Source organism: Oncorhynchus kisutch, unplaced genomic scaffold, assembly GCF_002021735.2.
Source record: "Oncorhynchus kisutch isolate 150728-3 unplaced genomic scaffold, Okis_V2 scaffold4069, whole genome shotgun sequence".
Lineage (NCBI taxonomy): Eukaryota > Metazoa > Chordata > Actinopteri > Salmoniformes > Salmonidae > Oncorhynchus > Oncorhynchus kisutch.
Window position 1 is genome coordinate 120,872 of NW_022266014.1, and position 14,895 is coordinate 135,766.

At 45.2% G+C, this 14,895-nt stretch overlaps 1 protein-coding gene across 1 annotated transcript in view; it reads left to right on the forward strand.

Moving 5' to 3' along the window:
* LOC109878266 (sialidase) overlaps positions 1-14,895 on the forward strand; it is an 81,861-nt gene that overhangs the window by 11,337 nt on the left and 55,629 nt on the right. Inside the window, exon 2 of the mRNA XM_031822106.1 lies at positions 13,877-14,074. Within this exon, the coding sequence (XP_031677966.1) occupies positions 13,877-14,074 (198 nt within the window). The remainder of the gene's footprint in view (positions 1-13,876; positions 14,075-14,895) is intronic.

Sequence of the window (14,895 nt, forward strand, 5' to 3'; positions counted from 1 at the left end):
CAGCCGGGGCTTTTCCTGATTCCCTTCTCTGAAACCAGCCGGGGCTTTTCCTGATTCCCTTCTCTGAAACCAGCCGGGGCTTTTCCTGATTCCCTTCTCTGAAACCAGCCGGGGCTTTTCCTGATTCCCTTCTCTGAAACCAGCCGGGGCTTTTCCTGATTCCCTTCTCTGAAAACCAGCCGGGGCTTTCCCTGATTCCCTTCTCTGAAACCAGCCGGGGCTTTTCCTGATTCCCTTCTCTGAAAACCAGCCGGGGCTTTTCCTGATTCCCTTCTCTGAAAACCAGCCGGGGCTTTTCCTGATTCCCTTCTCTGAAAACCAGCCGGGGCTTTTCCTGATTCCCTTCTCTGAAAACCAGCCGGGGCTTTTCCTGATTCCCTTCTCTGAAAACCAGCCGGGGCTTTTCTATACTTGGGACAATAGCGAGGAGACGGTGTTTTTACTCGTTTGATTATGACTTTCCTTCTCAGGAAAGATGAACTTTAGGAGGTATTTTAGGAGGTAAACTTGAATTCCACACTTGAGGATTCCAGTCTTTTGTTTCAAGGCCTGTTGACAGTAGGAGTAGAGATTAGCATGAAGCATTCAATCCAAACCAAGAGCAGTACTGCAGAGGGGTAGAAAGGATTATCCCATGTCTTTACTACCGTGGAAATATATATTGGACTTGGGCCTTGTGAGGGAGTATAGCTCGGCCTTGAAGTCTGGAAGGGTATTTGTGTCTGCTTGGTATGTAGCAGAGCTGGGTTCAACCTACTGAGTCGCATTACAAGTAATTATTAGATGATGCAGTCGATGTCAGCTGTGTATGAAATCAGAGAGGGAGAGACAAACAGCAACATACAGAGAGAGAAATAGAGAGGGGAACGTTTCCACAGATCCTGGGAGAGAGAGAGAGGGTCTATAGTAGTACCACTATATAGGGAATAGGGCCCTGGTCTATAGTAGTACCACTATATAGGGAATATGACTCTGGTCTATAGTAGTACCACTATATAGGGAATAGGGTTCTGGTCTATAGTAGTACCACTATATAGGGAATAGGGTTCTGGTCTATAGTAGTACCACTATATAGGGAATAGGGCTCTGGTCTATAGTGGTACCACTATATAGGGAATAGGGCTCTGGTCTATAGTAGTACCACTATATAGGGAATAGGGCTCTGGTCTATAGTAGTACCACTATATAGGGAATAGGGCTCTGGTCTATAGTAGTACCACTATATAGGGAATAGGGTTCTGGTCTATAGTAGTACCACTATATAGGGAATAGGGCTCTTGTCTATAGTAGTGTACTATATAGGGAATAGGGCTCTTGTCTATAGTAGTACCACTATATAGGGAATAGGGCTCTGGTCTATAGTAGTACCACTATATAGGGAATAGGGCTCTGGTCTATAGTAGTACCACTATATAGGGAATAGGGCTCTGGTCTATAGTAGTACCACTATATAGGGAATAGGGCTCTGGTCTATAGTAGTACCACTATATAGGGAATAGGGCTCTTGTCTATAGTAGTACCACTATATATAGGGAATAGGACTCCATTTGGGATGAACATAAATACTTCTTTCCAGCTGTCCCTCATTCGCTTTGTTCCTAGTAGCATTTCAACAGAGGTTCACACCTCCGCAGAAGCAATGCGGGTCATTAAGATGGCATCCTGCTGGCTGAGAGGTGTGTGTGTGTGTGTGTGTGTGTGTGTGTGTGTGTGTGTGTGTGTGTGTGTGTGTGTGTGTGTGTGTGTGTGTGTGTGTGTGTGTGTGTGTGTGTGTGTGTGTGTGTGTGTGTGTGTGTATGGACACTAGTTTGCAGGGCTCTGAATTAAAAATGTTAATTGGTAGCACTGATGCTCCCAACTTTAAACAATTAGGAGCACCGCATAACATTTAGGAGCACCGCATAACATTTAGGAGCACCACATAACATTTAGGAGCACCACATAACATTTAGGAGCACCGCATAACATTTAGGAGAACAGCCATCTGGTAGAACAGCCATCTGGTAGAACAGCCATCTGGAAGAACAGCGATCTGGAAGAACAGCCATCTGGTAGGACAGCCATCTGGTAGAACAGCCATCTGGTAGAACAGCCATCTGGTAGGACAGCCATCTGGTAAAACAGCCATCTGGTAGGACAGCCATCTGGTAGAACAGCCATCTGGTAGGACAGCCATCTGGTAGGACAGCCATCTGGTAGGACAGCCATCTGGTAGATCAGCCATCTATCAGTGATGTAGACCGCTGGTAGATCAGCCATCTGGAAGAACAGTCATCTGGAAGAACAGCGATCTGGAAGAACAGCCATCTGGTAGGACAGCCATCTGGTAGAACAGCCATCTGGTAGAACAGCCATCTGGTAGGACAGCCATCTGTCAGTGATGTAGACCTCTGGTAGAACAGCCATCTGGTAGAACAGCCATCTATCAGTGATGTAGACCGCTGGTAGATCAGCCATCTGGTAGAACAGCCATCTGGTAGAACAGCCATCTGTCAGTGATGTAGACCGCTGGTAGAACAGCCATCTGGTAGAACAGCCATCTGGTAGAACATCCATCTGGTAGAACATCCATCTGGTAGAACAGTCATGTGGTAGAACAGCCATCAGTCATCTGGTAGAACAGCCATCTGGTAGGACAGCCATCTGGTAGAACAGCCATCTGGTAGAACAGCCATCTGGTAGAACAGCCATCTGGTAGGACAGCCATATGTCAGTGATGTAGACCACTGGTAGAACAGCCATCTGGTAGAACAGCCATCTGGTAGAACAGCCATCTGGTAGGACAGCCATCTGGTAGGACAGCCATCTATCAGTGATGTAGACCGCTGGTAGATCAGCCATCTGGTAGAACAGACATCTGGTAGAACATCCATCTGTCAGTGATGTAGACCGCTGGTAGAACAGCCATCTGGTAGAACAGCCATCTGGTAGAACAGCCATCTGGTAGAACAGCCATCAGCCATCTGGTAGAACAGCCATCTGGTAGAACAGCCATCTGGTAGAACAGCCATCTGGTAGAACAGCCATCTGGTAGAACAGTCATCTGGTAGAACAGCCATCAGTCATCTGGTAGAACAGCCATCTGGTAGGACAGCCATCTGGTAGAACAGCCATCTGGTAGAACAGCCATCTGGTAGAACAGCCATCTGGTAGGACAGCCATATGTCAGTGATGTAGACCACTGGTAGAACAGCCATCTGGTAGAACAGCCATCTGGTAGAACAGCCATCTGGTAGGACAGCCATCTGGTAGGACAGCCATCTATCAGTGATGTAGACCGCTGGTAGATCAGCCATCTGGTAGAACAGACATCTGGTAGAACAGACATCTGGTAGAACATCCATCTGTCAGTGATGTAGACCGCTGGTAGATCAGCCATCTGGTAGATCAGCCATCTGGTAGAACAGCCATCTGGTAGAACAGCCATCTGGTAGAACAGCCATCTGGTAGAACAGCCATCTGGTAGAACAGCCATCTGGTAGAACAGCCATCAGTCATCTGGTAGAACAGCCATCTGGTAGAACAGCCATCAGCCATCTGGTAGGACAGCCATCTGTCAGTGATGTAGACCACTGGTAGAACAGCCATCTGGTAGGACAGCCATCTGGTAGAACAGCCATCTGGTAGAACAGCCATTTTAGGGGACTCTTCTCCAGGTTCATCTCTCTGTAGGTGATGGCTTTGTAATGGAAGGTTTGTGAATCGCTTCCTTTTAGGTGGTTGTAGAATTTAACGGCTCTTTTCTGCATTTTGATAATTAGCGGGTATCTGTGTAATTCTGCTCTGCGTGCGTTATTTGTTGTTTTTACGTTACACACAGAGGATATTTTTTTGCAGAATTCTGCGAGCGTCTCGTTATGATGTTCCATCCTTTTCTCCGTGGTGGTGGTGGTTTTCAGATTTTCGCTCAGTCAATTTGGGCTCAGTGTTGGTTTTCCTACCGAGTTATCTCCCCAAGCTGATACACAAACAGGAATGTGATGAGCCTTGACCGTGTTGTGTTGCAACCCTCGATGTGTTCTGACAGCATGTCCACAGTAGACCTCTTCAACAAGAGACTTCTTATCTCTGACAATCATCTCTTTTGAGGATTACGGTTGCTATGATGACGGTTGCTGTGATCACGGTTGCTATGGTATCTATTATTGCAGTGTTCTATTGTTCTCTGGTTGCCCAATAGGAATGTGTAGTTGTCATGATCTGGGTTATTTCTAGTTATTTTTTTATTTTATTGGTTGTCCTCTCTTAGCTAGCATGTTGTGTCCTGCTTGTAAGCTTGATCTGAGTGGGGACTTGACCTCTCTAGAATCATGGACATCTCCATCATTGTTACAGCCAGTTCTGTCGTCCAATCGTCTTTGAACCGTTGTCCAAATGGGCCCCAGTGAGTGAATCAACACTTCCTTTGGGGAACAATATCTCGGAAAATGATGGATAAATATAGAAGCTTCTGCCAAGGTGACTCGTTCCAACTCAATAAAAGGAGTTGAGTTGATTCTTCAGGTGTGGAGTGATCCCAGAGTCTGGATCTGCCTCACAAATGGCACCCTATTCCCTATGAAGTGCACTGCTTTTAACCAGGGCCCATAGGCTATGTAGGGAATTAGGGTGTCATTCAGGACACAGACAGGAAGAGGACGGTAGTGGTTCAGTGAGACAGGAAACGTCCTGGTTTGTTTGATTTAAGGCTTGGTCCCCTGGAGGTGTGAAGAGGTCGGGCATCTGGTTTTAAACCTCTCTGACTGATCTATTTGTCCCTGGGCCTTTATAGTCTGTTGACTGGTCTGTTGACTGGTCTGGCTGCATCCCACATGGCATCATATTTACATAGTCACTGTTTTTGACCAGAGCCCTGTGGCCAGCGACCAGGTTATGGAAACTGCCTCCTCAGCTAAACGTGGGCAGAGCCAGGTCTGCTCTGCTACCCTTTCACACAATGGGCAGCTGTCATTGTTGGGACAGACGCTCCCATTTCACCTTCTCTCTCTCTCTCTCTCTCTCTCTCTTCCTCTCTCTCTCTCTCTCTCTCTCGCTCTCTCTCTCTGTCTCTTTCTGTCTCTCTCTTTCTCTCTCTTTCTCCCATATCTCTCTCTCTCTCTCTCTCTGTCTCTTGCTCCCATATCGCTCTCTCTCTCTCTCTCTCTCTCTCTCTCTCTCTCTCGCTCCCATATCTCTCTCTCTCTCTTTCTCTCTCTCTCTCACACACACACACACACACACACACACACACACACACACACACACACCCTTGGCTGGTTTAAGCAGTAAACCTGTTGTGAAACACATTCCCTCAGGGAGAAGGATCTGATTGATTATTCATTGAACTAAGGTTAACCTGGGGAGACAGGACAAGTAGAGGAGTAATCTGATAGGCTCACAGCAGAGCAGAGTGGGCCAAGGGCTGTGCTTCAAATGGCATTCTATTCCCTATATAGTGCACTACTTTAGACCAGGATCCAATAGCACCCTATTCCCTATATAGTACACTACTTTAGACCAGAGCCCTATGGCACCCTATTCCCTATATAGTGCACTACTTTAGACCAGGATCCAATGGCACCCTATTCCCTATATAGTACACTACTTTAGATCAGGATGCAATGGCACCCTATTCCCTATATAGTGCACTACTTTAGTCCAGGATCAAATAGCACCCTATTCCCTATATAGTGCACTACTTTAGTCCAGGATCAAATAGCACCCTAGTCCCTATATAGTGCACTACTTTAGGCCAGGATCAAATAGCATCCTAGTCCCTATACTGTGCACTACTTTAGACCAGAGCCCAATGGCACCCTATTCCCTATATATAGTGCACTACTTTAGACCAGAGCCCTATGGCTGCATATTTCCTATATAGTGCACTACTTTAGACCAGTGCCCTATGGCACCCTGTTCGCTAGATAGTGCACTACTTTTGACAAAGGCACATAGGGAATTAGGGTAGAGACCCATCACTGAGAGAGTGTGTTCTCCTCTCCCATTAGACCCATCACTGAGAGTGTGTTCTGTTCTCCCATTAGACCCATCACTGAGAGAGTCTCCTCTCCTCTCCCATTAGACCATCACTGAGAGAGTGTGTTCTCCTCTCCCATTAGACCCATCACTGAGAGAGTGTGTTCTCCTCTCCCATTAGACCCAACACTGAGAGAGTGTGTTCTCCTCTCCCATTAGACCCATCACTGAGAGAGTGTGTTCTCCTCTCCCATTAGACCCATCACTGAGAGAGTGTGTTCTCCTCTCCCATTAGTGTGTGTGAGCTGTGTGAACTGTGATGGCTTTAGCTTAAGGCTACATAATAATGAGTTGAGAGAAGTTGATGATAAAAAGATTGTGGGGGCTGTTTTTGTTAGACTTCAGTGCGTCTTTTGACATTATGGATCATAGTCTGCTGCTGGAAAAACGTCTGTGTCATGGCTTTACACCCCCTGTTATAATGTGGATACAGAGTTACCTGTCTAACAGAACACAGAGGGTGTTATGGCTTTACACCCCCTGCTATAATGTGGATGAAGAGTTACCTGTCTAACAGAACACAGAGGGTGTTGTGGCTTTACACCCCTTGCTATAATGTGGATACAGAGTTACCTGTCTAACAGAACACAGAGGGTGTCGTGGCTTTACACCCCCTGCTATAATGTGGATACAGAGTTACCTGTCTAACAGAACACAGAGGGTGTTATGGCTTTACACCCCCTGCTATAATGTGGATACAGAGTTACCTGTCTAACAGAACACAGAGGGTGTTATGGCTTTACACCCCCTGCTATAATGTGGATGAAGAGTTACCTGTCTAACAGAACACAGAGGGTGTTATGGCTTTACACCCCCTGCTATAATGTGGATGAAGAGTTACCTGTCTAACAGAACACAGAGGGTGTTCTTTAATGGAAGCCTCTCCAACATAATCCAGGTAGAATCAGGAATTCCCCAAGGTAGCTGTCTAGGCCCCTTTTTTCAATACACACACACACACACACGCACGCACGCACGCGCACTCACCCACACACACACACACGCACTCACACACACACACACACCCCTCCCATCATCCCCTGGTGGGTTGTTGTGCATACAAAGCCTCCATCCACCTGAGTTAATGACACCCAGAGGACATATAGAGAGTTTCCCTGGGGACAGGGTGTTTTAGTCCACCCAGACCAGACCAAAGACCCTGTTGAATAATTAATGAAGTCATCATTAGCTGTCCATCCTAACATCTCAAACGGTCTGTCAGTTAACCAGCTGATGAGACAGTGGAGACGCCGCTGGCAATGGTCCTTAAATGGTTGACTAAAGGATGAGTCCTTACCAAAGGTCCTTAAATGGTTGACTAAAGGATGAGTCCTTACCAAAGGTCCCTAAATGGTTGACTAAAGGATGAGTCCTTACCAATGGTCCTTAAATGGTTGACTAAAGGATGAGTCCTTACCAAAGGTCCTTAAATGGTTGACTAAAGGATGAGTCCTTACCAAAGGTCCCTAAATGGTTGACTAAAGGATGAGTCCTTACCAATGGTCGAGTCCTTACCAATGGTCCTTAAATGGTTGACTAAAGGATGAGTCCTTACCAATGGTCCTTAAATGGTTGACTAAAGGATGAGTCCTTACCAAAGGTCCTTAAATGGTTGACTAAAGGATGAGTCCTTACCAAAGGTCCCTAAATGGTTGACTAAAGGATGAGTCCTTACCAATGGTCCTTAAATGGTTGACTAAAGGATGAGTCCTTACCAATGGTCCTTAAATGGTTGACTAAAGGATGAGTCCTTACCGATGGTCCTTAAATGGTTGACTAAAGGATGAGTCCCTTACCAAAGGTCCTTAAATGGTTGACTAAAGGATGAGTCCTTACCCAAAGAAAGAAATACATGCTAACCTAAATCTATGTTTCCTATCTTGATGAGATTATTCCAACATGACAGGTTTATTCCAATATGACATGACAGGTTTATTCCAACATGACAGGTTTATTCCAATATGACTTGACAGGTTTATTCCAACATGACATGACAGGTTTATTCCAACATGACATAAAAGGGTTTATTCCAACATGACAGGTTTATTCCAACATGACATGACAGGTTTATTCCAATATGACATGACAGGTTTATTCCAACATGACATGACAGGTTTATTCCAACATGACATGACAGGTTTATTCCAACATGACATGACAGGTTTATTCCAACATGACATGACAGGTTTATTCCAACATGACATGACAGGTTTATTCCAACATGACATGACAGGTTTATTCCAACATGACATGACAGGTTTATTCCAACATGACAGGTTTATTCCAACATGACATGACAGGTTTATTCCAATATGACATGACAGGTTTATTCCAACATGACATGACAGGTTTATTCCAACATGACAGGTTTATTCCAACATGACAGGTTTATTCCAACATGACATGACAGGTTTATTCCAACATGACATAAAAGGGTTTATTCCAACATGACAGGTTTATTCCAACATGACATGACAGGTTTATTCCAACATGACATGACAGGTTTATTCCAACATGACAGGTTTATTCCAACATGACATGACAGGTTTATTCCAACATGACATGACAGGTTTATTCCAACATGACAGGTTTATTCCAACATGACATGACAGGTTTATTCCAATATGACATGACAGGTTTATTCCAACATGACATGACAGGTTTATTCCAACATGACAGGTTTATTCCAACATGACAGGTTTATTCCAACATGACATGACAGGTTTATTCCAACATGACATAAAAGGGTTTATTCCAACATGACAGGTTTATTCCAACATGACATGACAGGTTTATTCCAACATGACATGACAGGTTTATTCCAACATGACAGGTTTATTCCAACATGACATGACAGGTTTATTCCAACATGACATGACAGGTTTATTCCAACATGACATGACAGGTTTATTCCAACATGACAGGTTTATTCCAACATGACAGGTTTATTCCAACATGACATGACAGGTTTATTCCAACATGACAGGTTTATTCCAACATGACAGGTTTATTCCAACATGACAGGTTTATTCCAACATGACAGGTTTATTCCAACATGACAGGTTTATTCCAACATGACAGGTTTATTCCAACATGACAGGTTTATTCCAACATGCTTATTCATGACATCCTAGTTATTGTGTAAATCTGTTGTTGTTACTTTTTGATTGATTATATTTGTTTAACTTTAGTATATTTAGTAAATCTTTTCTTAACTCTATTTCTAGAACTGCATTGTTGATTTAAGGGCCTGTAGGTAAGCATTTCACGGTTCGGTCTACACTTGTTGTATTCGGTGCACTCATTTTTTAACTCAAATATCTTGCCGGTCATATTTAGAGTCGATGACCTCACCCTCTGTCTCTCTAAACCCTATACGGTAATGACCTCACCATCTGTCTCTCTAAACCCTATACGGTAATGACCTCACCCTCTGTCTCTCTAAACCCTATACGGTAATGACCTCACCATCTGTCTCTCTAAACCCTATACGGTAATGACCTCACCCTCACCCTCACCCTCTGTCTCTCTAAACCCTATACGGTAATGACCTCACCCTCTGTCTCTCTAAACCCTATACGGTAATGACCTCACCCTCTGTCTCTCTAAACCCTATACGGTAATGACCTCACCCCCTGTCTCTCTAAACCCTATACGGTAATGACCTCACCCTCTGTCTCTCTAAACCCTATACGGTAATGACCTCACCCTCTGTCTCTCTAAACCCTATACGGTAATGACCTCACCCTCTGTCTCTCTAAACCCTATACGGTAATGACCTCACCCTCTGTCTCTCTAAACCCTATACGGCAATGACCTCACCCTCTGTCTCTGTCTCTCTATACCCTATACGGTTATGACCTAACCCTCTGTCTATCTATACCCTATACGGTAATGACCTCACCCTCTGTCTCTGTCTCTCTATACCCTATATGGTAATGACCTCACACTCTGTCTCTAAACCCTATACGGTAATGACCTCACCCTCTGTCTCTCTATACCCTATACGGTAATAACCTCACCCTCTGTCTCTGTCTCTCTATACCCTATACGGTAATGACCTCACCCTCTCTCTCTCTATACCCTACACGGTAATGACCTCACCCTCTGTCTCTCTATACCCTATACGGTAATGACATCACCCTCTCTCTCTCTATACCCTATACGGTAATGACATCACCCTCTGTCTCTGTATCTCTATACCCTATACGGTAATGACCTCACCCTCTGTCTCTCTAAACCCTATACGGTAATGACCTCACCCTCTGTCTCTCTAAACCCTATACGGTAATGACCTCACCCTCTGTCTCTCTAAACCCTATACGGTAATGACCTCACCCTCACCCTCTGTCTCTCTAAACCCTATACGGTAATGACCTCACCCTCTGGCTCTCTAAACCCTATACGGTAATGACCTCACCCTCTGTCTCTCTAAACCCTATACGATAATGACCTCACCCTCACCCTCTGTCTCTCTAAACCCTATACGGTAATGACCTCACCCTCTGCCTCTCTAAACCCTATACGGTAATGACCTCACCCTCTGTCTCTCTAAACCCTATATGGTAATGACCTCACCCTCTGCCTCTCTAAACCCTATATGGTAATGACCTCACCCTCTGTCTCTCTATACCCTATACGGTAATGACCTCACCCTCTGTCTCTCTAAACCCTATACGATAATGACCTCACCCTCATCCTCTGCCTCTCTAAACCCTATACGGTAATGACAACACCCTCACCCTCTGTCTCTCTATACCCTTTTCATAGACGTTAACAGAGGGCCTGTACTTTATCCAAACTCTATAGGGTAATGTCCTCACCCTCTGCAGGGTAACGGTCGACACTGGAGGCAGAGCAATCTCCTGCCTGAATAACAACCTAATTAAATTGTGCTGAAATCCCTAGCCAGCATCAAAGTGAGATTAGAGACAGATAAAGAGAGCCCCCCCTGTTCTCCCCCTCTTCCTGTGGCAGAGGGTAACCAGGGGTAACCAGGGGTGCAGGGACACCTGGGAGGACGGCGACACGAGAAGCGCAGAGCAGAGTGTTGTTTTCTAGCCTGTTGAAACTCAGTCAGCCTGGGAACATATCACTGTGCCCCCTGTACACGCACGCATGCACACAGACAGACAGACAGACAGACAGCTGGTCTTGTCATTGGGTTACTAGAGTAGACTGTTCTCCAGGAACCAAGGCTTTATTTAGGCACAACAGTCACCGGCCTGCCTCCTCTCGACCGCCTAGCGCCCGTCTGGCTGCTCCGTGTGCTCTGCTACAGCACACGCTTCAGAGAGGAGGGGGGAGGGAGAAAGGGGAGGGAGAGGGGTCACCTGCCTGTCACCGGCCTGTCACCAGGAGGGGGGGAGGAGAGGAGGGGGGGTCACCTGCCTGTCACCGGCCTGCCTCCTCTCGACCGCCTAGCGCCCGTCTGGCTGCTCCGTGGGCTCTGCTACTGCACACGCTTCAGAGAGGAGGGGGGAGGGAGAAAGGGGAAGGAGAGGGGTCAGCTGCCTGTCACCGGCCTGTCACCAGGAGGGGTGGAGGAGAGGAGGGGGGGTCACCTGCCTGTCACTGTGAGAGGGAGGGGGGGGGGGAGAGAACCCCGTGACAGAATACCTGACCACTGTGACTGACCCAAAATTAAGGAAAGCTTTGACTATGTACAGACTCAGTGAGCATAGCCTTGCTATTGAGAAAGGCCGCCGTAGGCAGAAATGGCTCTCAAGAGAAGACAGGCTATGTGCTCACTGCCCACAAAATGAGGTGGAAACTGAGCTGCACTTCCTAACCTCCTGCCCAATGTATGACCATATTAGAGACAGATATTTCCCTCAGATTACACAGATCCACAAAGAATTTGAAAACAAACCCAATTTTGATAAACTCCCATATCTACTGGGTGAAATTCCACAGTGTGACATCACAGCAGCAAGATTTGTGACCTGTTGCCACGAGAAAAGGGCAACCAGTGAAGAACAAACACCATTGTAAATACAACCCATATTTATGCTTATTTATTTTATCTTGTGTCCTTTAACCATTTGCACATCGTTACAACACTGTATATATATATATATAATATGACATTTTTAATATCTTTCTTATTTTGGTTTGTTTACTGTTCATTTTTATTGTTTATTTCACTTTCTTTGGCATAGTTAACATGTATTTCCCATGCCAATAAAGCCCATTAGAGAGAACCCCCCCCCTCCCTCCCATTAGAGAGAGAGACCCCCCCCTCCCATTAGAGAGAGAGACTCCCCCCCCCCCCCCCCCCTCCCATTAGAGAAAGAGACCCCCTCCCATTAGAGAGAGAGAGACTCCCCCCTCCCATTAGAGAGAGAGAGACCCCCCCCTCCCATTAGAGAGAGAGACCCCCCCTTGGCTGGTTTAAGCAGTAAACCTGTTGTGAAACACATTCCCTCAGGGAGAAGGATCTGATTGGTTATTCATTGAACTAAGGTTAACCTGGGGAGACAGGACAAGTAGAGGAGTAATCTGATAGGCTCACAGCAGAGCAGAGTGGGCCAAGGGCTGTGCTTCAAATGGCATTCTATTCCCTATATAGTACACTACTTTATACCAGAGCCCTATGGCACCCTATTCCCTATATAGTACACTACTTTAGACCAGGATCAAATGGCACCCTATTCCCTATATAGTACACTACTTTAGACCAGGATCAAATAGCACCCTAGTCCCTATATAGTACACTACTTTAGACCAGGATCCAATGGCACTCTATTCCCTATATAGTGCACTACTTTAGACCAGGATCCAATGGCACTCTATTCCCTATATAGTGCACTACTTTAGACCAGAGCCCTATGGCACTCTATTCCCTATATAGTGCACTACTTTAGACCAGGATCCAATGGCACTCTATTCCCTATATAGTACACTACTTTAGTCCAGAGCCCTATGGCACCCTAGTCCCTATATAGTGCACTACTTTATACCAGAGCCCTATGGCACCCTCTTCCCTATATATAGTGCACTACTTTAGGGGCGGTAGGGTAGCCTAATGGTTAGAGTGGAGGGGCGGCAGGGTAGCCTAGTGGTTAGAGCGTTGGACTAGTAACCGAAAGGTTGCAAGTTCAAACCCCAGAGCTGACAAGGTACAAATCTGTCGTTCTGCCCCTGAACAGGCAGTTAACCCACTGTTCCTAGGCCGTCATTGAAAATAAGAATTTGTTCTTAACTGACTTGCCTGGTTAAATAAAGGTAAAATAAAAAGACCAGAGCCCAATGGCACCCTGTTCTGCCCACCTGAGTCCTTTTAAACATCTGTTTCACTGACAGACGGTCCCTCAGAACTAGTGTTCTACTTTCTGTTGTCTTAGTGGGAAATGTGGAGTCTTTCTACCTAATGATGAAAACACTGTTGAAGGTTATGGTCTTGTGTTGGAACCAACCTTTGTGTGTATCTAACCCTCTCCTCTCCTCTCTTCCTCTCCTCTATCCTCTCATCTTCTCCTCTCTCATCCTCTCCTCTCTCCTCTCATCTTCTCCTCTCTCCTATCCTCTCCTCTCTCATCCTATCCTCTCTCATCCTCTCTCCTATCCTTCTCCTCTCTCCTATCCTTCTCCTCTCTCATCCTATCCTCTCTCATCCTCTCTCCTCTCCTCTCCTCTCTCATCCTCTCCTCTCTCATCCTCTCCTCTCTCATCCTCTCCTCTCTCCTCTCATCTTCTCCTCTCTCATCCTCTTCTGCCCTCCCCTATCTTCTCCTCTCTCATCCTCTCCTCTCATCCTCTCCTCTCTCCTCCTCCCCTCTCTCCTCCTCCCCTCTCTCCTCCTCCCCTCTCTCCTCCTCTCCTCTCTCCTTTCTCCTCCTCTCTTCTCTTCTCTCCTCAGGACTCTGAATCTCTGGACAGTTGTATCCAGAACACCCTCTCAGCCCTCTACCCTCCATTTGATGCCACAGCCTCCACGGTGCTGTGTCAGGTATTTGATGGGGTGGAGACCAGCTACAGAGGAGACGGATTAAGATACCTTATAGACTTCCTGGTCCCCGCCAAACACATCCTGCAGACCATCCAGCAACATGCCTGTGTGAGTAGCTACTACCTTATACTATAGTTACCTTATACTACTACTACTACTACTACTACCTTATACTATAGTTACCTTATACTACTACTACTACTACCTTATACTATAGTTACCTTATACTACTACTACTACTACTACCTTATACTATAGTTACCTTATACTACTACTACTACTACTACTACCTTATACTATAGTTACCTTATACTACTACTACTACTACTACCTTATACTATAGTTACCTTATACTACTACTGCTACTACCTTATACTATAGTTACCTTATACTACTACTACTACTACTACCTTATACTATAGTTACCTTATACTACTACTACTACTACTACCTTATACTATAGTTACCTTATACTACTACTACTACTACCTTATACTATAGTTACCTTATACTACTACTACTACTACTACCTTATACTATAGTTACCGTATACTACTACTACTACTACTACTACCTTATACTATAGTTGCCTTATACTACTACTACTACTACCTTATACTATAGTTACCTTATACTACTACTACTACTACCTTATACTATAGTTACCTTATACTACTACTGCTACTACTACCTTATACTATAGTTACCTTATACTACTACTACTACTACCTTATACTATAGTTACCTTATACTACTACTACTACTACTACCTTATACTATAGTTACCTTATACTACTACTACTACTACCTTATACTATAGTTACCTTATACTACTACTACTACTACCTTATACTATAGTTACCTTATACTACTACTGCTACTACTACCTTATACTATAGTTACCTTATACTACTACTACTACTACTACC